This window comes from Ceratotherium simum, chromosome 14, assembly GCF_057802395.1.
Source record: "Ceratotherium simum simum isolate JZ-2026a chromosome 14, ASM5780239v1, whole genome shotgun sequence".
Taxonomy (NCBI): Eukaryota; Metazoa; Chordata; class Mammalia; order Perissodactyla; family Rhinocerotidae; genus Ceratotherium; species Ceratotherium simum.
The window spans coordinates 59865175-59892133 of NC_141913.1; the positions used below are offsets into that span (position 1 = coordinate 59865175).

General features: G+C 35.9%; 1 protein-coding gene across 1 annotated transcript in view; it reads left to right on the forward strand.

Annotated features, from left to right (window-relative positions):
* The window catches only part of ZNF407 (zinc finger protein 407), a 458423-nt gene that overhangs the window by 151277 nt on the left and 280187 nt on the right, over nt 1-26959 (forward strand). The window contains exon 4 of the mRNA XM_004422642.3: nt 26033-26107. Coding sequence (XP_004422699.1) covers nt 26033-26107 — 75 coding nt within the window. The remainder of the gene's footprint in view (nt 1-26032; nt 26108-26959) is intronic.

Below are 26959 nucleotides of genomic sequence, written 5' to 3' on the forward strand. Positions count from 1 at the left end.
AAACAAAAGATATATTTATACCGTCTAACGTTTGTCTGTGTAGTTTCCTTTCTTGGTGCTCTTCATTTCTTTATGTGGACTTGAGTTATAGTCTAGTGTCCTTCAATCTCAGTCTGACGGGCTACCTTTAGTATTTAGTGTAGCACAGTTCTGCTAATGATTAATTGCTTTGCTTTTGTTCATCTGGATATGTCTTCATATTTCCTTGTTTTTTATTTATGTGTTTTTGCTGATATAGAAATCTTTGTTGACAGTCATTTTTTTTTGTACATGGAATATGCCATTCCACTGCCTCTTGGATTGCATAGTTTCTGATGTGAAGTCAGCTGTTCATCTTATTGAACATACCTTGTAATGGATGAATAGCTTTTCTGTTATTGTTTTCTGGATTTATCTTTGTGTTTGGCTTTTGACAGTATGATTATGTTGTGTCTAAGTATGGATCTTTTTGAGTTTATCCTACTTGATGTTTGTTAAGATTTTTGGATGTGTAGATTAATATTTTTCATCAAATTGGTAAAGTTTCTTACCATTATTTTATCATTTTTTTTCCTGCTCCTTTATTGTTCTTCTTTCTTTGGGGAATCCCTGTATGAATATGTTGGTACACTTGATGATGTCCTACAGTTCTCTGAGTCTCTGTTCATTTTCCTTCTTCTTCTTCTTCTTTTTTTTTTGGTTCTCTTCCTCAGTCTGGAACAGAAAGACTTTTTTTATGTTTGTTGATTGTTTTTTCTGCCAGTTCAGATTTGCTGTTGAGCTCCTTTAGTGAATTTTTCATTCAATTGCTTTACTTTTTAACTCTAGAATTTATATTTGGTTCTTTTTTATATTTCTCTCTCTGTTGATATTGTCTGTTTCATGAGTCATCATCCTCTTTCTTTTAGTTCATACTAAAGGTATATTTTACCTTTTTTTGGTACATATTCATACTAGTTGATTTATTCTTTATCTGGTAATTCCATCTTCTGGGATTTCTCAGGAATAGTTTCTGTTGACTACTGTTTTTCTCTTTTTTATAGGCCATATTTTTCTGTTAGTTTGCATGTCTCCATTTGTGTGTGTGTGTGTGTGTGTGTGGTGGTAACTAGACCTTTTAAATGATATAATGTGACCACTCTGGAAATCAGATCCCCTCTTCCCAGGGTTTGTTTTTGTTGATATTTATTGTTGTTATTACTGGTTGTTCAGTGACTTTTCTGAACTAATTCTCTACTGTATGTATTCTTTGTCATATATGGCCACTGAAGTACTGCTTAGTAAGCTTTGATAGTCAGACAGAGATTTCTTTAAATGCCTTGAACCAGTAATATTCTCAGCATTTGTCAGGGGGCTCTTTTCCATTGTGGAATGTTTTCAGCGCTTCAGCAGGCATGTGTTAACTCTGACTTGACCTTCTCTTTCTGCTTGTGCAGAGGGTTCATGTTAGCCAGAGATGAGGTGGAAGATTAGCACTTTCTTATGTCTTTCCCTGGCATTCACACAGCCCTGTGAATGTGTATGGCTTTTTAGATTTGAGGAACATGTTTGAGCTTTTCAAAGCTCCCTATATATGTCTCATTCTCCAATTTTTCCTTTTAAGTTTTATTGTTTAGCCTCTTGTTAACTTCAATTGGTATCACTCTCAAGCAGCTGTGATGTTAAATAATTGGCACTGTGTTTTTCCCCCACCCGCTTGCCTCCAAAAATTGCTCTCAGGATAGAGATTATTCACATAGAGTGAGTTGTGAGTCACATCAGATAAAGGTAAGCCCTGAGAATGGATCTTTTTTAGTTAGCTTCCAGTTATGTTAGGGGAATATCTCTGATAATTGTGCTTTTGATGAGTTCTAAATCTGTTCACCCTTCTCTGTTGGCTATTAGGCTGCTGGTTTTCATAGCTACTGTAGTTGTGAGGTTGTTGTTTTTCAAGTGTCTCATGGCTCTAGGGAGATGGGTATGGGCTTGGAACAAAGTACCATGAAACTCATTTTTGTTACCAATATTCAGCCATTTTGTTGACTATACATTCCTCGTGGTGTTTTTTTGTCTTTGATTAATTTCCAGAGTTCTTAAAAAGTTGATTTTGCTGATATTCTTATTGCTTTTATGGAGGAACAGATATTTGGAGGTCTTTACCATTCTGGAAGTCCCTCCAGTCATGGTGATTATATACATAGTTGCAAACTTTCTGAAAACTTCACTAGGTCTTCCAGTGTATTACTGCCCAACTATTTGTGTTCAAATAGAAATTATTTTATTTTAAATTATTTTCTATTTTACTTGATATCAGAGTACTATGTTGACCTTTTGAATTTTTTTATTTTAATAGGTTATATTATCCATTAACTTAATATAATTTGGGGCATTTATAATATAATAATGGGGCATCATAAAATATTTGTTGTAAAAGTTGTTGTGTTTGATAGGGTGATAAAGACATTTACATTTTGTGCTATCCCTTTAGCACCTGAAAAATTTTTTTGTGCTTGTGTAAATTTTTTTTTTTTTTTTTGAGTGAGGAAGATTTGCCCTGAGCTAACATCTTTTTCCAATCTTCCTCTTTTTTGCTTGAGGAAGATTTGCCCTCAGCTCACATCTGTGGCAGTCTTCCTCTGTTTTGGATATGTGTCACCACCACAGCAGGGCTGACGAGCAGTGTTGGTCCAGCCTGGGATCTGAACCTGTGTACCTGGGCCGCCGAAATGGAGTGCGCCAAACTTCACCACTAGGCCATGGGGCCAGCCCCTGTAAATTTTTTTAATCTTTCTTCGTTTAGTCAGATCATGAGCTTTTAGCTTATATTAGCCCTTTCCAGTACCCCTTTAGCATAGTTTTTTTGTCCAAAGGATTTTCTCAGAAATTATTTATTAATTGATTTGATATTATAAGATATAAAAATCACATTTTTCAGAGAAGTCTATTTTTAAGTAGTATTTAGCAGTAAGAACTTGCTAATATTATTGATTTGTCTTATTTCACCCACAAATATATGTTTTCCCCTTTTAGTGTAGCATAGACCCTAACATACAAAGCCTATAAACATAAATCTTTTGCTTTTTCCTCATCTGCTTTTCAGCTTGATTGCCACTTGTGTTATTTCTAACCTCAGGAAGCAGCTGAGTGCTTTTCATGATTGTGATTTAAGGTTTTATGAACTTCATCCAGTTCTTAAACTTATTACATTTTTGATAATTGTGGTATTTTTAAACTATATGCAAATCATACATTTGGCCACCAGTGTATAAACGATGCTAAATAAAATAGGAAATCCAAAAATAATATGTCTTATTAAATCTTTTTATCTGCATACTTTTTGTCGTATATAGCTTCTTTTCATATTTCTTGTCTTTGTAATTAACTATTTTGCTTGTAACACAGTGTGAGAAAGTTACAGTTCTAGAAGGGAAAACCATAGAAACTGCTTGCTTATGTTGTGTGTCTTTTTTTTTTTTAATTAAATGTTTTGTTGCAGTTCCTGAACCTTAGGCTCTTTTTAATACTTGCTGACATTCTCTCCATCTTTTCTGTAGTAAGATATTTACTATTCATTTTTCCATCATAGCACAGCTATCTCAAGTATTGTTTGAGAAACAGTGTCTAGTTTATGCATGCCAAACCAGCTGTTGCCTTCTTCTCTGAACTCTAGGACTCTAAAGTTTCACAAGTCAAAAAACCATAAAGACAGTAAAGAAGAAGTAATAAATGTGGTTCTTAGTCTTATAGGAGTGTGTAATGCCTGAAATACTAATGTTTTCTAATGAAAAATTTTATGGATATGCCCTGTGAAATTCACTTCCTTTTGTAAATATCATCTTGAACCTGAATTAAAGTAAAACAGATTTTTGGAATCTGTTTTGGAATTGTTTGGAATTTGGAATTTTGGAATATTATTGACATACAGAAATCTGTACACATTTAAAATGTACAGTTCAGTGAATTTTGAAAGATATATACACGTATATATATTTCCACGAAACTAGCATCTCAAAGAAGATAATGAACCTAAGTATTACTGCCCAGATGTTCCATAGTTTGCTTCGTAATCCTTAATTTCTGCCTCTCCCTCCCATCCCGTAACACCAGTGATCTGCTTTCTGCTGGTATTACTTAGCTTGCATTTTCTAGAATTCTACGCAAATGGAGTGATAGAGTTTTTCATCTTTTTTGTCTGGCTGTTTTTATCAGCATAGCTATCTTTAGATTTCATGAGTGTTGTATTATGTATTGATGGTTAATTTCCTTTTATTGCTGAGTTGAATTAGATTTTTCTGTATCCGTTTGTTTACCCATTCTCATTGGTGGGCTTCGGAGTTATTTCTAGTTTCTGGATCTTTAAAATTATGTTGTTATGAACATTTGTTTACAGGTTTTTGTATGGACATAGCTTTTGATTTCTCTTGGATAAATAAGTATGAGTAGAATGGCTTGATCTTACGGTGAGTGTGTGTTCAAGTGTTTGCCAGAGTATGGTACTGGTTTATATATCCATCAGAAGTAAATTACAGTTCCTGTTTTTCCACATACTTGTCAATACTTGGTATTGTGAATCTTTAGTTTTAGCTCTTCCTATCACGTGTAGCGCTATCTCATTATGGTTTTAGTTTGCATTTCTGTAATGATGTTGAGCATCTTTTTGTGAGCTTTTTTGTCATCCGTATTCCTTATTTAGTGAATAATCTATTAAAATCTTTTGCCCATTAAAAAATTTTTTTCCATCATTTTTGGGTTTTGTGATTTCTTTACATTTTCTAGATACAAATCCTTTATCAAATGTATGATATCTCCTACTGTGTGGTTTTATTCTCTTTAGAGGAGGAGAATTTTAAAATTTTGATATTGCTAATTTCATATATTTGTTCTTTCATGGATTTTGTTCTCAGTGTTATATCCAATAAATATTTTTCTTCTAGAAGATTTACAGTTTTATGTTTTACATTTAGGCTTGTAATCCATTTTGAGATAATTCTTGTAAATGGTGTGAAGTCTAAGGTTGAAGATAATTCCTTTTCTTTTGGTCTTCCTTTTTTACTTTCGCTGTGTCTGTAGGTCTGCCATCATTCTTTTCTTTGGTCCTCTGTACGTAATATGTCTCTTTTTCTCTGGCTACTTTTAAGATTTTCTCTTTATCATTAGTTTTCTTCATATTTGCTTTATTTGTAGTTTGTTGAGCTTTTTGTGTCTGTGGTTTATCATTTTCATCAGAGTTGAAAAATTTTTTGCCACTATTTCTTCTCTTACCTTTCCTACTTACATTTTTGGGCATTCCAGTTACATTGCTTGAAACTGACAACTAATTCTGTTTTCATTTAAAAAAATTCTCTTTTCTCTGTGTCTGTATTTTTTTTTTTTTTAATTTTCTAGTCTTATTTTTTCAGGTTCTCTATTCTGCATGTCACATCTGTAATTAATATCATCCAGTGAATTTATCTCTCCCATTACAATTTTTATCTCTAGATGTTTGCTTTGGGTCTTTTTTATGTCTTCCACCTCTTAACTTATCTTTCTGGTCATTTGGTATATATCTATAGTAATTTTAACACCTTGTCTGTTTGGGTTCGTTTTAGTTGATTAATTTTTCTCCTTATTGTGGGTCATATTTTCCTACTTCTATGTGTGACTGCTAATTTTCCATTTTATTTTAGACATTGTAAATTTTACTTTGTTAGTACTATTTATTTTGTATTTCAAGAAATATTCTTGAGCTTTGTTCTGAGATGCAGTTAATTCACTTGAAAAAAGTTTGATATTTTGTGCTTCACTTTTGAGCAGATTTGGAACAGTGCTCAGTCCATGGCTAATTATTCTCTTCTCCTGAGGCTGACCATTCTGTATGCCTCATGAATCACCAGGTTTCTCAAGGCAGGCCCTGTGTGAGTGCTGATGAGCACTGTTTCTTCTAATTTTTCCTGTTTGTTCTTTCTACCATTGTGTAGTTTCTTCACACACACAACTTGATCAATAATTAGCTGAATGCTCCTTGCATCCCCCTGCAGATCTTGAGTTCTCTCCGTGTTTGTGATTCTCTCCTCTCTGTTACTCTGTCCTGTGAATTCCAGCTGCTGGTCTTCATGCAGTCTCATTTTGTCTCAACTCACGGAGTCTGCTTGTCTCCAGCTGCCAGACACCTTATTTTACTGTATGATAACTGTCTTGCTTAGATCGCTTTCTTTGCCTGATATCCTGTGTCTTAAAAATTATTTCATAGATGTTGTGGAATTTGGGTTGTTTCATGTGGGGAGGGGTAAATCCTTGTCATACCATCTTGTAAATTCTGAATCAGTCAGGCATTTAGAACCACTAAGATATAGACATACATTACTCTATGTGTGTGGTGGTGTGAATAAAGTTATTTGTTAAGGGATTTGGTCTTATACGGCTGTGGGAGCTTTTCAGCCAGTCTCTATAAGGTGATACTTTTGCATCTGATGTTGTACCTTGAAATCCGCAGGGCAGGCGGTTGAGAAGTGAGCATGGATATAAACTGGGGAGAACAAGAGTAAGATGGATCCCATGGGGATAGATGGAATCCCCTGAATGTTTTCATTGCCTTTGAATTTGATGGGGGTAGTTTCAGCAGAAGCTGGTCTCTTCCTCATTTACTTAAACTTACACAATTGGTTCAAGAGTCAGAGAAGTTGATGGAGGGCCCCCAGATTGTGGAGAGTAGCGTTTGTTGTTGCCTTATGACATTCAGGTGATCAAGGTGATAAATGACAATATGTGTGAGTTGTTTCTCCAGTTTTGCCCTCCATATGTCACACCAGAATCTTTCTCATGGCCTTCCCTAACTGGATACATCCGGGGAGTGAAATTCTGGGGAATGTAGTTTGGCCCAGGCATGTTGTCTTGTTACAGAGCCCATCCACTCCACCCCTTGCCATCTTCGCACCTGTACGTACCGTCTTAATCTGCATGTAATCTCTATTAGAGACAGGACGAATGCTCTACTTCTGCCTGACGTGATACACAATCCAGTAGACAGCCAACAACAACCTAACCTGTTCCCCGAAGAAGATATACAAGCTGTTTTCTGTCTGTGGGGATGTTCGTTCTTCTCCTGTCTAATTCACATTCCCTCTTTGCTGTCTGTAACTTAAGTAATGAGGTATAAAGGTAACAGTGTTAACACGTCTTATTTTAGATGACAAGGGGATTAAAATAGGGAAAGAAAATAATCCTGACTTTATTATTATTTAAAAAATTCCAGAGTGTTTCTTATTTCAATTGGTTCACTTAGTTTATTTTATTATAAATTGTTATAGGAAAGCAATTCAGCCAGAACTCTTATTAATTGACACTTCTGCATCTCTCCAATGCAGCAGTAATTGATGATGATGATGATCTCCCTGAAGCACTGCGTGTTTTTGATATGCCTGCTGAATCATTAAATAAAGATTAAATTCTGTAGAATTTTATTATTAAATGCATTCTATTGTGTTCTAATTTTTTGCATAATTGTATTCCATGAAAGATATTTATCTTAACTATGTAAACTTTGATACAAGATCCAGATTACCCCTTATCTGCACATATCTCATAATAGTGTGTTTGTGCCAAATGAGTTGAAAAGTAGATTGTATCATTTTGAAATCTCAATTTTTGGCTCTTATTTATAAATAACTCAATAAATGTTGGTTTGGATAAACATATTGAATGTGTATGACCAGTTTCAATTCATTTTCACATAAATTGCAAATTGAATATTCTTGTTTACTAAATAATATTTTAAAAGTAATAAATTAAAAAGCTCTTTTTTCCCCCCTAAAATTGTGGTTAAACCAGTAGTGCCTTTACTAAGTCTTGGAAATAGTCCTGTTGGATAGCTTAGCACTTCACACTGGCAAGTTCTTTAGTGGAAATTACCAAAGAACATTTCTTCCTGAATATTAGATCATCTGTGGAGCTTTGAGCCAAGTGTCTGCTGGTCCGTGTGGGCTCAGCCATTCCCAGTTTCCTCTCAGACAGGATTGGAACCAGCGGCTGGTCACCACTCCCCCGTTGACATCGCTGCATTTCATGTTATTGTATTGTCAATTTACATAACATATCACCGAAGAAATTTGAAGACAAATTACATGTAAAACTGGAAATCCCTTTTTTGGTGGATTTATTGATTGGTGTTTTATTCCTTGACATAAACACCCTTGTGTATTTTAGCTCCTGCACATTTAATCAATAAAGACAATACCAAAATTATATGCTTGGATAGGAAGAGACTCTTAATTTATTAATAGCAGTCATTTATTGACACTCACTGCATTTCTTGCAATATCTAAGCACTTCACTCTAGGCTTCTATATACTGTATATAGATATATTTTCTTCTAACCATTGCTGTATTTAATTCCATTATATCCCAATTTTCTCATTTGTTAATTGATGTTAGTGATACCATATATCTGATAGTCCCTGGCAAACCTTTATTACTCTATATGGCATATAATATTCTCTGGGCGTATAATATTCTCTCACCAAAATGGTAAATTTTATTAGGATTTATTTTTTACTTGTCGCACAGCCTTATGAGGAAGGTATTTGTATCCTGGAAGGAGGAAACTGGCATTCAGAGAGTCCTGTTCATCAGTGCAGAGTTCCAGTGCTCGTGCTGTGTCCCCCTCTCCTCCTGCTCCAAGGAGGAGTCCTCATCTTCCTCATCGCTGTCAAGTCAGCTGACAGTTCCTGAGGGCTCTCTGGGCTCCAGGCCACACTTCCTGTCGTGTAATCCTCACAGCAACCCCAGGGGGAGAGATGGTGTCCTCATCCAGTCGCTGGACTCAGCCCCAGCTCTGTGGCACTCCAGGCCTTGCTTTCCCCCAGGGTACTGGATGTACTGTAATTTCTGTTGGCCATATTAACCTTTTCTGTTCCCAGGACAATGTCTCACAGTAACAGAAGGTCCCACCATTATTTTGCCACCTTCAGAAGAGTTGAGGTAGCTCCAGGTAAAAGGTTGTGTATTGAATCTTTGGGAAAGTTTTCAATGAGTGTGGCTTAGGATCATGTCTTCTCATCTCACCCTTCCTTCCTCCCTCCCTTCCTTCCTCCTTCCCTCCTCTCCCCTCCCCTTCCCTCCCCATAACCATTCCACACACATCTGACATTGCTGATTTTTGATTCCTCTTCTAGGTATCATTTCATTGGTTATGGCAACCCTCATTCTATAGTTATCACGAATACAGTTGTTTACTAAATTCGTTGTATTTCCCACCACAATTGAGGTATCAGTAATTTCATTTTGTCTTACGTTTCACTGTTGTTAATTGAACCAAGGCCACGTCAGTGTTAACTGCAGAGCCTACATTAGACCCAGGTTTTTCCTGAAGTGATCCGAAATGGTTTAGAAGAACTAGCACTTTTAGAAGCCAAGTTATTAGAGAATTTAAGGAAGTAGTAGTGAGTTATTTGAATAGAAAGTTTTGCTTCTAGAGATAAAATATGATTTATTTACAGAAATGTATTTGTATGCTACTTGCAAATATATTACATAATAGTTTAGAATAATGAAAAGACAGAACTGATTGTTGTAATGAATACTCCTGTACAAAATGTGGCCATTGCAGTTGAGATCCTCTGTGTATATTTCCTTTCCTGCCCACCATATATTTATTTATTTGTCGGTTTATTTATTTATTCCCCAGCTTTATGCATTGAAAGGGCTTGGACTCAGTGATACCTCAGTAGCAGTCACCACAATTACCTCCCAAAATCAAGAGGTTTTGACTCTCGATTTCAGCGTTGTTTTTTTTTTTTTTTTGTGAGGAAGATAGCCCTGAGCTAACATCCGTGCTAATCCTCCTCTTTTTGCTGAGGAAGACCGGCTCTGAGCTAACATCTATTGCCAGTCCTCCTCCTTTTTATTTCCCCCAAAGCCCCAGTAGATAGTTGTATGTCATAGTTGCACATCCTTCAAGTTGCTGTATGTGGGTCGCGGCCTCAGCATGGCCGGAGAAGCAGTGCGTTGGTGCGCGCCCGGGATCCGAACCCAGGCCACCAGTAGCGGAGCGCGCGCACTTAACCACTAAGCCACGGAGCCGGCCCTCAGCATTTTTCTTTTACTATACTGCTACCTGTATTGTTTCTTGAATTCAGAAATAAAATACACTTCCATCATTGATTTCCGTATTTATTTTGGCAGATGACATTGAGTTAAACAAACAAACGCAGCTGACACCTGAAATAAGGCCTAATACTTGAATCATAATTTATAAAGTGGAGCGTGGCAGAACAGTGTATGATCTAGTGTAGTGTGCGGGTTCTGATCAGACAGCCTGGGTTCAACTCCTGTTCTGCCCTTCACTAGCTCTGCAGCCTTGGGGGAATTACTGGATGTATCTGCATCCCAGGTTTTCACTTGTCCAGTGGGTTGTTAAAACGGTTAAATAAGTTGGTATATATAAAGCACTTGGAACAGAGCTTGGCTATCTCCCTCCTTACGAACAAACAAAAAAAACAAAATAAAACAATGCCCTAGTATGTAGTTGCTTTCATTATTATTAAGAATGTGGTTAATATTTGGAAGTCTGCAATGTAATTTTAAGGTCTTTGGGGTAAAATGTTTATACTTCTGACAGTACTGATAGTTACATTTTTATAGGGCCCCTTATTAAGTGACAGTAGGATTAACTCTTGAAATAAAGGAGTACCAACTTGCTGGATGTCTCTCCTTCCTCTTTTGTACAGTGTAGGAAACTGTGTGTGTGTGTTTGTGTCACTACCTGGCAGTTTTTTGGCAGAATATTTCTGATTGCTGTAGCTAACATTTTATAATATCTAAAAGCTCACTGCTGTTTTTCTGTACACAGAATGCTTACTCTCAGGAGAGGTGTGACACTTAGAAAAGTTTTGTTTCTTCATGGGGATTTTCAGTACATACAGTAGAATTTATTTTCATGGAGAAGCAGAACCATTCAGGAAAATAATAATTATAATTTTAAAATATTAAAGGATTCTTGGTAATTTTAAATTTTGGGATGTTGGTAATTTGTTTTTGAGGGAAGTTGCTTTCTGTAAAATTAAAGGCGTACATTGCAAATGTGGAAGTAGTGGTTCTGTGTGATGACTATAACCAAAAGGGCAATAGCGTTCCAAGAAATTGTGTTGTAAGACCTTGGAGAAATAATGAAAGACATGCTTGGTTTGGCCTAGCAAAAATTTGCTGAAAGGGTTTTAGAAATGTACTTTTTGTGTCATTTAACACCCGTTAACTTCTGAATTTTGGAGTAAACAAATATCATGTAGCTTTAGATTTTTCCTTTATTTGTAAGGTAAAAGTTTTTGACAGATTTGAATGCCTTTGAACTTCAGGTTTTCCTGTGTTCATTTAAGCTAACGTGCTCATTAACAGATAAGTAGATGGAAAAAATTCTTTTGTGAAGTCATGGTTATACAATATAAATGGGAACCTGCTTACAAATATGTTTAGGATGATACATAATGCATTTCACTTTATATGTTATGTAAATGAAGTTTTAATATTTCATTTAGGTTTTGTTTTATATTGTATGGTACAGCATGTTTTACATTTTAACGACAATCATAGTATGATCTTGATTTCTGACACTGAGGGTAAAATATCTATTTTATCTTGGTTTTGTTTGTAATAAAACCGATATAGTCTATCTCAAATGGTTGTTGTTTTAATAATAATCAGCATCTTTCTATTTATTTCTAAGCATAATTATTTTTGTTAACTGATTCCATAGTGTTTATTTTTGTCTGACCTGTTTCACAAGTCATTAATTTTTAGTTTGTATCTTCATCATATGATAAACATTTTCTTTTTAAATATTATGAGTGCTTTCCTAACCTCAGTGAATTAAAAAAAAATTTCTATCTTCTATCAACTACTTGGTTTTTCACTCATTAGTTTGGAAAGATTCATATTCATTTAGAACAGTATTTAATAGAATGATTTTATTTGTGAACATTTTTATTTCTGTAGTATTTCTTCTTTCTTTTTTTTTTTTCCATGAGGGTATAATGTTTCATTAGTCTGGAGATGGCGAATGGCGGAAAGAGCTCTGTATAAAGGTCACCAGGCATGAATCCTACTTTTGCATTTTCAGCTTCTTTGCCACATTTTCTTGAAAAAGTCAAAGTCACTTATCTTCTCTGAGCCCCAATTCCCTCTTCTCTCAGGGTGAGCTGATGATGCCTACAATACTTACTTATTCACTTGTGAGAAGCTATTGAGGAAACATAAAAATGCTGTGTAGAATATAAAGCATCATGTTATTTTTTGCTTTTTAAAATTTTACTTATTGTAGAAAGGCAAAAAATGTAAATAACCTGAAGCTAAATCTCATGTCAGAGTGAATTTGACTGGTATTTTCTTCTGTTCATGTATGTTTGTATGTGTATACAGAATACAAAATGAATACAAAATGCACATACATATATACATGGGATTACGTTGTATGTAATTTTTTTGTCCTTTTACAATCTAATATGAGAAATTTTCTGTACTTTATTGATACATAATATTCTAATATAATCATGCCAGTACTATTCAGTATTTAGATTGCTCTCATTTTTTGTTGGAATGTAGCTTTTTTGCTTTCATTTCAGATTCTTTCTTCATGGTATATTTCAGAAATTGGAATAACTGGTTCAGAATGACTATTGAAGACTAATATTTGCTAGCTTAGGACTTGGTGCTTTATTCAGTTCAGTAAGGAACCATAAAATGTTAATGAGTTAAGATGCAGCATAAACATATTTATAGAAAGATTATATGATGGTGGTATATGGGATGAATTGTAATGGAGAGCACTGTGATGCTGTAGCACTCCAAGAAAATGGTTTGGTCTAGTGTAGTTATAGTAGAAAGAGAGAAGTAAGGTCTTGATAGGGAAAAATTGGTGAAGAAACAATTGATGACTTATGAATATCAGAATATGATTATTAAATTGGGAATGCAGTACAGTGGATGGAATTAGAGGAGTCTGGAGGTGATCATTAGTGAGGGAAGATCATGACTGAGTCTTAGAGATGTTTTAAGGTATCATCAGTTCAGACAAGAAAATAAGTCCCAGGAAAGGCCATGGGTGGAGATACATATTTTAGAGTATCCATAAACAGGTTATGCACTGAAACCCAGGTAATGAATTATACCTCTGAAATAAGACTATATATGAATAAAAGTATCAGCCTGAGAGGATGAGAGGAGGAACAAGAATCAACAATAGTAAGAAGCAGGAAGTGATCAGAAATGGTTTAGAAGAACTAGCACTTTTAGAAGCCAAGTTATTAGTTTAAGGAAGTAGTAGTGAATTATTTGAATAGAAAGTTTTGCTTCTAGAGATAAAATATTATTTATTTACAGAAGTGTATTTGTATGCTACTTGAAAATATATTACACAATATTTTAGAATAATGAAAAGACAGAACTGATTGTTGTAATGGATACTCGTGTACAAAATGTGGCCATTGCAGTTGAGATCCTCTGTGTATATTTCCTTTTCTGCCCACCATATATTTTTTTTATTTATGGGTTTATTTATTTATTTCCTAGCTTTGTGCATTGAAAGGGCTTGGACTCAGTGATACCCCAGTAGCAGTCACCACAGTTAGCACATAGATCTTGCTTTGTAAATACCACTTCTTACTAGAAGAAACCAGAGCTGATTCCAAGTCTGCAGCAGGGAAAGGACATGGTTAGCCTGGAACATCCTGTGCTAGAAAATAAGGAAATGCAAAAACACTAAGAGGAATGACGCCAAAAGGACATAGTAGCCAGCTTTAAAGGGTTTCCATTGGCCAATTTTGGGACAGTTTGAGAATTACAAGTACAGAGCATAATTATGGTAATTGATTATAAAACATGGTGTACAAATGAAAATCCAAGAGTCCATTTGAAATGCTCTTGGAGGAGAGCAAGGGAGACAGAGAGCATGAGACAGAGAGACAGGGTAAAATGATGAAGTTCTTTATAGAAGAATGCCAGCTAAGAAATGTAGAAGAAATGATAGAATTGGAATACTGCCATTTTGCAGCCCTCATTATAATCATCGAGATAGACAAGATTTATTAATGAGCACTGAAACTATTGGGAGATGGTTGTTAGGAAACAGGGTATTCACACAATATCCACTTCTAGAGGCCACCTGCATTCCTTGGCTCACAGTCCAGTTCTTCCATCTTCAAAGCCAGCAAGATAGTGTCTCTCTTATCCTGCTTTCATAGCCATACCTCTTTCTCTGACTCCTTTCTTCTACCACTTCCACTTTTAAGGATACTTGTGATTAAATTGAGTCCCCCCAGATAATCCAGGAAAATTTTCTGTTTTAAAGTCAGCTGATTAGCAACCTTAATTCCCCTTTGCCATGTAACTGAACAGGTTTCAGAGATTAGGACTGGACATCTTTTAGGAGCCATTGCTCTTGTGATGTGGAGTCACTAAGAGAAATGCACACTTATTGCAGTATCAAAATCTATAATTCATCTATCTTTTATAACTATACCATTAAAAGTTGAAATTATTTAAGGCCTAATGTGTCATTTAATGATTTTTAAGGAGAAATTGACAGTAACACAATAATGTTAGGGGATTTTAACACTTCAGTTTACATCAATGGATAGATCATCCAGACAGAAGATCAATAAGCAAACATTGGCTTTAAATGATACATTAGACCAGATGGACTTAGTAGATATATACAGAACATTCCATCCCAAAACTGAAGAATACATATTCTTTTCAAATGCACATGGAACATTCTCCAGGATTGATCACATTTTAGGTCACAAAACAAGTCTCAATAAATTTAAGAAGATTGAAATAATACCAAGCATCTTTTCTGACCACAACAGTATGAAACTAGAAATCAACTACAGGAAGAAAATCAGAAAAGCCACAAATATGTGGAGATTAAACAAAATACTATTGAACAACTGTTGGGTCAATGAAGAAATCAAAAGAGAAATAAAAAAATACCTTGAGACAAATGCTAATGAAAATATGACATGCCAAAATTTATGGGATACAGCAAAGTGATACTAAGAGGGAACTTTATAGCGATACAGGCCTACCTCAACAAACAGGAAAAGTCTCAAGTGAACAATCTAACAGTACACCTAAAGGAACTGGAAAAAGAACCAACATAGCCCAAAATCAGTAGAAGGAAGGAAATAAAATCAGAAATAAGGAAGAAAATAAAAATCAGAGCATAAATGAGTGAAATAGGGACTAAAAAAACAATGGAAAAAAATCAATGAAATTAAGAGCTTGTTCTTTGAAAAGATAAGCAAAATTGCCAAAACTTTAGCTAGACTCACCAAGAAAAAGAGAAAGGGCTTAAATAAATAAAATCAGAAATGAAAGAGAAGAAATTACAACAGACACCTCAGAAAAGATTATAAGAGAATGCTACGCAAAGCTATACACCAACAAATTGGATAATCTAGAAGAAATGGATAAATTCTTAGAATCAGCAACCTTCTGAAACTGAATCAAGAAGAAATGGAGATTTCGAATAGACCAGTCACCAGTAAGGAGTTCGAAACAGTGATCAAAAACCTCCCCGAAAATAAAAGTCCAGGACCAGATGCCTTCCCTGGTGAATTCTACCAAAGATTCAAGAAGATTTAATACCTATCCTTCTCAAACTCTTCCAAAAAATTGAAGAGGGGGGGAAGCTCCCTAACTCATTCTATGAGGCCAACATTACCCTGATACCAAAACCAGACAAGGACAACACAAAAAAACAAAATTACAGGCCAATATCACTGATGAACATTGATGCAAAAATCCTTAACAAAATACTAGCAAATCGAATACAATAATACATTAAGAAAATCATACACCATGATCAAGTGGGATTTATTCTGGGGATGCAGGGATGGTTTGACATTTGCAAATCAATCAATGTGATACACCGCATTAACAAAATGAAGAATAAAAATCACACGATCAATCTCAATAGGTGCAGAGAAAGCATTCAACAAGATATAGCATCCATTTATATAAAAACTCCGAATAAAATGAGTATAGAAAGAAGGTACCTTAACGTAATAAAGGCCACATATGACAGACTAACAGCTAATATCATGCTCAATGGAGAAAAAGTGAAAGCTATCCCTTTAAGAATGGGAACCAGACAGGGATGCCCACTTTCGCCACTCTAACCTAACATAGTATTGGAAGTCCTAGCTAGCCAGAGCAATCAAGCAATAAAAAGAAATAAAAGGGATCCAAATCAGTAAGGAAGAAGTAAAACTGTCACTATTTGCAGATGACATGATTTTATATATAGCAAACCCTAAAGAATCCACCAAAAAACTATTAGAAATAATAAATGAATACAGTAAAGTCGCAGGATACAAAATCAATGTGCAAAAATCAGTTGTGTTTCTGTATACTAACAATGAAGTAGTGGAAAGAGAAATTAAGAATACAATCCCATTTACAATTGCAAGAAAAAGAATAAAGTACCTACCTAGGAATAAGTTTAACCACAGAGGTGAAAGACCCGTACACTGAAAACTATAAAACATTGTTGAAAGTAATTGAAGAAGACACAAAAAAAATGGAAAGATATTCTGTGCTCTTGGATTGGAAGAATTAAAATAGTTAAAATGTCCATATTGCCTAAAGCAATCTACAGATTCAATGCAATCCCTATCAAACTTCCAGCAACATTTTTCACAGAAATAGAACAAATAATCCTAAAATTTATGTGGAGTAAGAAAAGATACCTAATAGCCAAAAAATCCTGAGAAAAAAGAACAAAGCTGGAGGTATCACACTCCCTGATTTCAAAATATTCTACAAAGCTATAGTAATCAAAACAGCATGGTACTGGCAAAAAACAGACCCACAGATCAATGGATCAGAATCGAGAGCCCAGAAATTAACCCACATGTCTGTGGACAGCTGATTTTCGACAAGAGAATGAAGAACATACAATGGAGAAAGGAAAGTGTCTTTAGGTCTTGGGAAAACTGGATAGCCACATGCAAAAGAATGAAAGTAGACCATTATTTTACACCATACACAAAAATTGACTCAAAATGGATTAAAGACTTGAATGTAAGTCCTGAAACCATAAAACTTTTAGAAGAAAGCATAGGTAGTACGCTCTTCAACCTCAGTCTTAGTAGCATATATTGTCTAACCAGGCAAGGGAAACAAAAGAAAAAATAAAGAAATGTGACTGCATCAAACTAAAAAGCTTCTGCACAGCAAAGGACACCATCAACAAAAAGAAATGACAACCTAACAATTGGGAGAAGATATTTGCATACCATAAATCTGATAAGGGGCTAATATCTAAAATATATAAAGAACTCATACATCTTAACAAAAAAAACCCCAAAGAACCCAATTAAAACATGGGCAAAAAAATCTGAACATTTTTCCAAAGAAGTATACAGATGGCCATCAGGCACATATAAAGATGTTCAACATCACTAATCATTAGAGAAATGCAAATCAAAACTACAATGAGATACCACTCCAAGTCTGTCAGAATGGCTATAATTAACGAGACAAGAAATAACAAGTGTTGGAGAGGATGTGGAGTAAAGAGAACTCTCATACACTGCTGGTGGGAATGTAAACTGGTGTTGCTTCCTCAGAAAATTAAGAATAGAGCTGCCACATGATCCAGCTGTTCTACTTCTGGGTATTTATCCAAAGAACATGAAAACATGAATGCGTAAAGATATATGCACACCTGTGTTCATTGTGGCATTTTTCATAATAGCCAAGACTTGGAAACAACCTAAGTGCCCATCAAGGGACGAATGGATAAATAAAATATGGTATATATACACAATGGAATACTACTCAGCTATAAAAATAGATGAAATCTTGCCATTTGCCACAACATGGATGGACCTTAAGGGTATTATGCTAAGTGAAATAAAAATCAGAAGGAGAAAGTCTAATACCATATGATCTTACTCATAAATAGAAGGTAAAAACAACAACAACAAACAAACACATAGATACAGAGATTAGATTGGTGGTTCCCAGAGGGAAAGGGAGGAGGGAGGAGGTCGAAAGGGGTGACTGGGCACATGTATGTGGTGATAGATGGTAATTAGTCTTTGGGTAGTGAACGTGATGTAATCTACACGGAAATCAACATATAATGATGTACACCTGAAATTTATATAATGTTACAAACCAATGTTACTTCAATAAAAAAAATTGAAATTAACATGTAAAACCATAGTATAAAAATTCATTTAAGGTCATTTTCAGAATGGTAATACCTTATAAATCATAAGGACATATTAAGCAAAATGGCAAAAATTTCTATATATTTTTAATGACAAATGCCATTTGCTCCAAGGTCAAATCACATTATTGATAGTATATTTTTGAATATCTGGAACTTACGTGGGAAAATGGATTATGATCATTCTTTGGAGAATCGTTATTTAATATTCTATTTATACTTTGATTTTCAGTCTTATAAGGTTTACTATATGAATAGACTGCTATTTATAAATATCTATAATGATGAAAATTAAGTTTAGCTTGCACTGATTTTGTACTCAAAGAAAATTAGATGACTTTGATTGACCAGTACTGTTGATTTTAAATTTGGGGGAAGCCTTTCAGTTCCAGGTTGTGATGAGAATTTTTCGAGCACGCTCAGCCCTATTTTTACATATATGTTTTGTTTCTTTCTGCCTGATGCTGGCATTATCTGTTTAGACATCTGTTTCCACAACTTGGATTTTAAGCTCTATGAATATAGAGACTACATTTTGTTCATCTTTGTACCTTCAGATCCTAGTTAATTGCTTGGTGTATGTATGTAATAGTTACCAATTTTTGAATGATGGCTGTATAACAGCCACTGTGCTAAATTATCTGTGCATTTTAATAACTTTCTGAGATAAGTGTTATTATCCCCATACTACAACTTAGGGAGCAGAGGATTAGTGTGATTAAAAAAAAATTGTGCAGGATTATCCACATGGTAAGTGGTAGAGTGAGGATCTGAGCTCAGTGCTGACTGCAAAGCCTGTGCCTTACAAAGTGTACACCGAATCATGTTTATGTCCCGATTTCAAAATTCTGCAGACTGTACAGCAGCATTTTCTACATTGTGTCCTGAAGACACAAGGAGAAGATATACATAGGTTTGGTATGACAAAAATATTTAGTGGTCCAATAAGTCTAGAGAAATTAGTGCACTTCTCACCCCTTTTGTGGGACACCGTGCTCACTAGCTCCTTCCTGACTGGGAAGTCTGCAGTGTTGTACTCTTCTCACTAGTATCGTCCAATCTTATTTGACATCCCCCCCTTACTTTTTTTTCAACATCCTGCGGACAGTTATCTGTAGGATATTTGACAAATGTTGAGAATCTGGATAAAATTTAAAGTTTTTGGCATGACTTATAAGACCCTTCATGATTTAGAACTGCTTTTTTTCTTTATCTCAAATTTGTACTTAATTCTCTAGCAATATTTCTTGACCTTTCTATGTTATTTTGTTCCTTACTGCACGTCCTGTTCCGTGGGCCTGGAATCTGAGCCCACACACCAGTTTAACCGTTCTGCTCCCAGACTTCTTCAGAACCCTGTGGGAAGCTCTTCCTGTCTGCTGTCTTTGTTCCTGCTACCTCAGTTACCGCACCTGACTCTCTTTGATCATTGTTCATCCTTCTCCTGTTGATTCCTTGGTTAGGCCTGAATGCTGGGTATTTTTGGGTCCCTGGTGCTTACAGTATTAAAACGTGTGAGTCTTTTAATTAGCATTTGAATTGGAATCACATTGAATTGCCTTGTAGTTTCTATGTATGTGGTGTTCCTAAACAGATTCACAGTATGGTTGGCAACTCCTCTTCTTGCTCACTTGACACCTAACTCTAGAGAGGCAGTGGCCAGAGGGAATGAGGTAGAATACTGTGGGTAATGATTATTTCCTGAACCTTTGAGCCTAGGGTGGTTAATAGCTAAAAGTGGCAAAGATTTGTATAATGCTGAGAATGCATCAGGCGCCATGCTGTGCACTGTGCAAACATTAACCGTGCAGTCCTCATCGCAACACTTCTGCCGTCCCGTTTTATGTAGGAGGAGGGCAAAGGCACCTGGTTAAATAACGCATCTGAGTTTACTGAGCGAATTACTGGTAGACCAGGGATTGAGACCCAGGCAGTGTATGTCCAGACTCATGCTCCTGGAGTGTCCGTACTAGGACGCTTCTGTCTGCCTTTGAAGGGATGAAGGTTGGGTACCTGTGAGGTATCCTTCTGTAGTGTCTGCTACATCTGTAGTAGCACGTGGAGGATCGACAGGAAACCTGAGTTCTGTACGAGGTGGGAGAGTGAGGGCCTTTGGTAGAGGCCGGAAAAAAAGTGAAGGGACTGCAGTGGGAAGAGGGTGTGGAGGCAGACCTTGGAGACTCAGCACACAGAGCGGTTAGTGCTTTTAGAGGGCTCCAGGTGAAGTCCCGACAACAGGGACAGCAGTATTGACGAGACGGTTTTATGTGCACATCTGCTTTCCTATGGGACTCTGGAATTTGGAATATGTGAATAAACGCTTTGAAAATTCCAAATATGCGGTTCTTGTAAAGATATATGAAAATTCGTAATTTAGAATTTTCACTCATTTGGGCCATTCTTTCTCCCAGTTAGTTAAAAGTATTGTTTTTAATCTAGACACATACCATTCTAAGTCAAGACACTAAAGGATAAACAAAACAGAACCTTGGGTTTGTGGCCTTTCAGATGTGTGTGATTGTTCATTATTTTTTCTTGTTGCTATTAATTTTGAAGTGCTTCCCCCCACACACACACTTCTTGGGGATTGATGTAAACAGAAATAAGTATCTAATTTCAATGAGTCAAAGTGAGTACTTGTTTACATCTCCGGGCAAGTGCGTTCATTATAGGTAGTAGGTATTGTTGTTTGAAGTGGTAGATTTGTCAGATCTTTGCATCTTGGTTTTCTAGGTAGTCTTACAAACATCAACTGAAATTTAATTTAAGCTGTTATGTATACCAATAAGGTGTTAACTGGATCAAAGGAATGGAGGCTTTTGGAGTTGAAATCCTTAAATTATTTTTTTTCAGATATAACTATATCACTGGCTTGATTTTAAAAATAGCAGTACTGATATTAGCTATTATTTATTAAGTTGTCTTTACCTGCCCCTCATGCTACATTGTGTTTACATTGTTTTATTTAATTCTCACAAAACTCTTATGAAGTCTTGCGTTTCTCATGTTTCAACCAAGGAAACTGGAACTCAGAATGTACTTCATATTCTCAAAGTTACACAAGTCATAAATGGCAGAGCCATGATACGACCACCCACTTGTACTTGAACTGCTGCTAGTGGGACAAACGCTGCTTTGGTCAACCCAGTGTGAGGCGTTAACTGGGAAGATAGCCCCAAGTGTCTGGTTGAGACTGCTTTGTTTCTTGTGTTCCTCGGGGAGTCTTTGCCAGCTGACCCTGCTGCTTGCTGGTTTTATTTATTTTTTTAAAATTTTCTGCTTCTTTAGCAGTGACTGAAAACTGTCAGTTATATTATTGTTTGGTTCACTCAGCTTTTCACTGAATGAACTGCGTGTTCTGACAAGCAGTTTGGGAAGTGTGTGGCATTGGTGTAGAGGGTTCCAGTTGGAAGAACTGGGTAGATTACTACAGATCCAAAAATAAGACCGAAAGAATGTGAATGTGCTTGCATCATAGTTATGTTATTGTGTTCTTAGAAGCTCTTCTGTTCTTTTAACTTATTGTGTTATTGTGTTTAGATTTTAACTTCTAAAAACAAATACATTTAATTTATCTTTCCTGTAACCTGTATGGCCTACATTGACCTGATCATGAGAAATTTTCAAGTAGTTGGGTATTATATCCTATAGGCCTGTCTTTGAGGAGCTTCTGACCTTATCAGAGAGACAAAGAAAACACAAATGAAAACTTAACACTGACTCAGGAAAGCCTTCTGCTGGTACTGTTCCTCTGTCCTTGAGTTCGGGAGTAACACAGCGTGTGCAAACCTGACTTTTGGCCCCTGCGTTAAACACCCTGACTTACACAATGTGGGAGTTAGGGAATGCCAATGTGTCCTGTTCTGGATTTCTGTTGCTTTTCACATCTCTTTCTCTGTATTCATGGTATTGTATTTTATTTACTTTAACAGATCAGTCAGATAATCTTTCGTGACTCAAGTTGAAATAATTCTGCAGTGATAAAACCTAAGGGACTGAAGGAAGAGGTTTTTATTATATTGATATATAGTGTAGGAAAAAATATTTTAAAATTAGGAGTTAAAATATGATTTTTTTTTTTTTTTGTGAGGAAGATCAGCCCTGAGCTAACATCTGTGCTAATCCTCCTCTCTTTGCTGAGGAAGACCAGCTCTGAGCTAACATCTATTGCCAATCCTCCTCCTTTTTCTCCCCAAAGCCTCAGTAGATAGTTGTATGTCACAGCTGCACATCCTTCTAGTTGCCGTATGTGGGACGCGGCCTCAGCATGGCCAGAGAAGTGGTGCGTCGGTGCGCACCCAGATCCGAACCCGGGCCGCCAGTAGCAGAGCGTGTGCACTTAACTGCTAAGCCATGAGGTCGGCCCTAAAATATGAAATTTTTGTACTGAAAGGTAGAAATCTATAGCTAGGATGTAAATGTTATTACTGTGCTGCTCTTTTGACACTAAAAACAATTTTAAGTGATGCTCTTTCAGGCAATTATAGATACTTGGAAATCAATCATATTTAAAAAACACTTTTTTATTATTTCAAGGTTCCCTCAGATTGTCAGGCACTTGCCAAATGGATAGCCTCAGAGGGTATATTTCTAGCATGGATCTTGCCCTTGAACTCAAGACCAGTAGATTCAGCCTCCTCCTGTTAGATCCCTCTCTCAGATGTCTCCCCTTTCCCTCTCTCCCTCTCCCCCTCCCAGCTGCCCTCTCTCTCTCTCCCTCTCCCCCTCTCCCTCTCTTGCCCTGTCCCTCTCTGTCCCCCTTTCTCTCCCCATCTCTCCATCTGCCTCCCTCCCAATGTGTTCTAAACAGAACAGCTAGAGGAATCTATTAAAATTTGAGTCCAACATGCCTCTCCACCGTTCAGATGCCTGCGATACTTTCCTTCTCACTCAGAGTACAAGCCCAGGCTGTCATGGCCCACGAGGTTGTTAGCCCCTGGACACCCTCTGTCCCTGCCCTGTCCTCTCTAACCTGCTCCCATGCGTCCTCTTCCTTCCTCTGTGCCTGCTCTGCACTGCATTTCACTGTCTGAGAACAGGCCCCACGGGCTCCCACCCCAGGGTCTCTGTGGCTGCCCTTGCTTCTGTGGACATGCCCAGTTCCCACCCTCTTGACTCACAGATCACATTCCTAAGCCACCCAAATGTAACATTTTGACCCCTTGCTGACATTTCAGATCTTCCTTCTCTATTGTTTCTGCTACCACTCATCACTATTTAAGATGCTCTGAATTTTACTTTTTGTTCTTGTTGTCTGTTTCCCTCACCAGATTTTGCATTTTCTGAGGCAGGGACTTGTGTTTGTTTTGTCACCTGTGCACCACAGCTGCCTGAACTGTTCTTGCATTGAGTAGGTTCTACTAAGTACGTGGGCTAATGTGTGCACTCGAGACTCACAGTGTCCACCCAGGAGTGGGGCTGGCTTAGTACCACTCCATCCTGTTGAGAAGCTACGGGTTTACAGGGTGAAAGCTTCGTGAAGGCACAGCTTTAACTGTCTGATTTTACATAGTACCTGCAGAACCTACCAGTGGCTGGCACTTCCCAAGTGATCAGAAATGTGTGGAAATGGAATGAATGCATAAAGGCATGAGTATTCATTAGGAGCAAGGCATTTCAGCTGCATAGCTTTTCAGATTTGGGATTATTTTTGTTTTATTTCTGGTGGTATCTAGATTATAAATTTTCCAAAACAGTTATTATGTTAAAAACATTAAAACAATACTCTGATGATGGCCATGAAGGATAGGCTACATTCAGTAATCACATACTGCTGTCAGTATTATGTCTTTTTAGGTTGGTAAGTTTATTTTAGTCAGTCATGCTTGGCTTCTGTTTTTGTAACTGATATTAAGACTTTTGCACTACTTGTACTTTAGTTAGATCAAATTTAAAGAATTTATACTTACTTGAAGTCAGATTTTGAATAGATAAATATTTTGCATTTGACTGTAATGGAGCTGTTTTAGTATTATAAATTTTTTCCATAGTAATAAAAAATTGTTATTCCTCTAAATATTTAGTATTATAGACATTCAGCAGATAATGTAAGGATCTTATTTTAGGTAGAGGCTTTCTTTCCCTGTGTACTTTAGTTTGTTCCCCTGTGCAGTGTAATATTTTTGTTTCAATTCTTAAAACAAACATTCTAATTAATAAATTTTTTCTTTTAAAAACTATGCTGTGGTTTCTAAGCTCAGATCTCTTAAAATTATACTTGGTCATATAAATAAGCTGTGCTTTGCAACTTTGGGTTCTTAACCTTTGCTCTTTGCTATTAGCTTTATGTTTTTTTAATTATAGGAAAATAGAGGACAGTAGGGAAGTTATGGCTTAAATGGACTGTTGTTATTACTGTATTCTTTTTTAAGGAAATGAAAAATGTTATTTATTTTGTCCAAATCAAGCGAAACAAATATAGAATATCTTGTATTATTTTTGCTGAGCATTTAATATCATCACAGTGTGATTCTTTATATGTAATAATTATTTTTCCATTTTAATGATTGATGGTTTGATCAGTTATTTATAATTCTAAAGCATATATTGTCCATGGTTATTACCTACTATATAAAAAGGAATGAATGTTATTTTCAGTGTATACAAATTCATTATTTGAACAATGAAGTCACAGTCGTTTAAAAAAAATACAAATATATTATTTTAGCCTCAAAACTGAGGTTCCCTAATGTTATATGACAATAATCAAAATAGAACCAGACATGAAAAGAAAAGAAGCATTCACATTTTAGAAATTGTTTCAGTCTTGGCTTTTGACACATGTCTGTTCCATACGGCCACAGAACTTTCCAGTTTTATGTTGCCTGTTTGTGCAAACATGTCCAGATGAATTCAGTGTTTAATGTTAAGAATCTTATAACATGCCAATTTGATTTGTAGCCCTTCATATCATAGAATGCTAATTAAAATCATATTTTTGCATATGTCATGCCTTTCATGTACATATGCAAATAGATTCTGTTGCCTTTCAGCTATTAGTAATTAACTTTATGAAGGACAGCTGTAATACATAATTAACAAAAATGTTTGCAAGCCCTTTTACACTGGAAGTTACAACAGTAAATTTCTTTTTTTTTTTTTTTGTTTATAAAGAGAGCCATTTTAATCTGATGCTTCTGAATGAGATCTAAATTGTTTTAAATAATCATACCACATAATTAAATTGATGCTGTACTATGTGCAGTAGAGGAATGGTGCTCCATGGACTGACTCTGATTCCTGTCCATTTCATATTTATGTCAACAAAATTGGATTAAGCAAGCTGATTTGTGTATAAAATAAGATAGCATGTCAGGTAATACTTTTTGTTTGTTTTAGTTATTGATATGTTCTTGGCACTTAAGTACATTTTGTTGTGTGTGCACAGTAAACATTTATATCATTTTCAAAAACCTCTCTTCAAATTATTACCATGTTTTTAAGGAAGCTTCATGAAGGCTATTCATTTTCTCTTTTATAGTCCCTTAAATATTTAATAAAATGACATTTTCTCAAACTCGTTTCATGATTGAAGTGTAGGATCAACTGGGGGGCAGTGCGTGTTATATTGAGGTATTGCTTTATCTTTCTCACTGTCAGTGAAGACAATGACTAAAGAACTAAAATCATTGTTTTGGTCACTGTTGGTATACTCAAGGAAGAAAATGAACCAGTCCATTTAAATACTGGTTTTCAAGTATTGTGGTGCATTTAATCTGTGTGCAAGCTTTTTGTTTAGCAAGAGTGCCATTATAATGTGCACTTTCATAATACATCCACGTATACTTGCCTATTTTAAAATACTTTTTGTACATATTTCTAACAGAGAATTTTTAGTTCTGAAATTGCTGTTATTTCTTTTTTTAGGGTTGCTTTTGTAATGAAGAAGCACTTAAATACTCATCTACTAGGCAAACATGGAGTTGGCACCCCAAAAGAAAGGTAATTTTTATTTATTTTATCTTTATTTAAAAATATAATTATTTTTTTTATTTAGGCGTTGTTTAATGAGGTGACTTCTAGAATTTTTATCAAGTCAGTGCATCATATTTTGCATTCGTGATACTGTTTTTGGGTATCATTTTATGCCATTCTTTCACAAAAATTTAATGTCATTTTAATTTTTAAAAATTCAATCTAGGTGCCGGCCCGGTGGCGCAAGCGGTTGAGTGCGCGCGCTCCGCTGCGGCGGCCCGGGGTTCGCTGGTTCGGATCCCGGGCGCGCACCGATGCACTGCTTGTCAAGCCATGCTGTGGCGGCGTCCCATATAAAGTGGAGGAAGATGGGCACAGATGTTAGCCCAGGGCCATCTTCCTCAGCAAAAAAAGAGGAGGATTGGCGGATGTTAGCACAGGGCTGATCTCCTCACAAAAAAAAAAAAAAAAATTCAATCTAAAAATATTTGAAAGGATTTGAGGGACTTTGAATTTGTGAAACAACCTTGAAACAGTAGAAGAGTTAAATTAGAGGGGATTTCTCTCTGCAAATGCATTAGAATGAGCTAAAATAAAATATGTAAAACTAAACTTGGTCTATTTTTTCCTGGATTTTTGTTTTGAGGTTTTAAAATAACATTTTTGAATTCTTACTGTAGGTTTAAACATGGCTGATATTAAAAAAGAAATACATCTTGTGTCACCCCCAAAATAATACTACAGTTGCCATGTCATGAAAAATAACACTACAATTATTATGTCATCAACTGTCAGGTTTTCTTTTTTCCTGCTACTGTATCATAATTAGCTTCATCACATAGGCTTAATTATATTAGGTGAACTGAAATGTAGCAATGT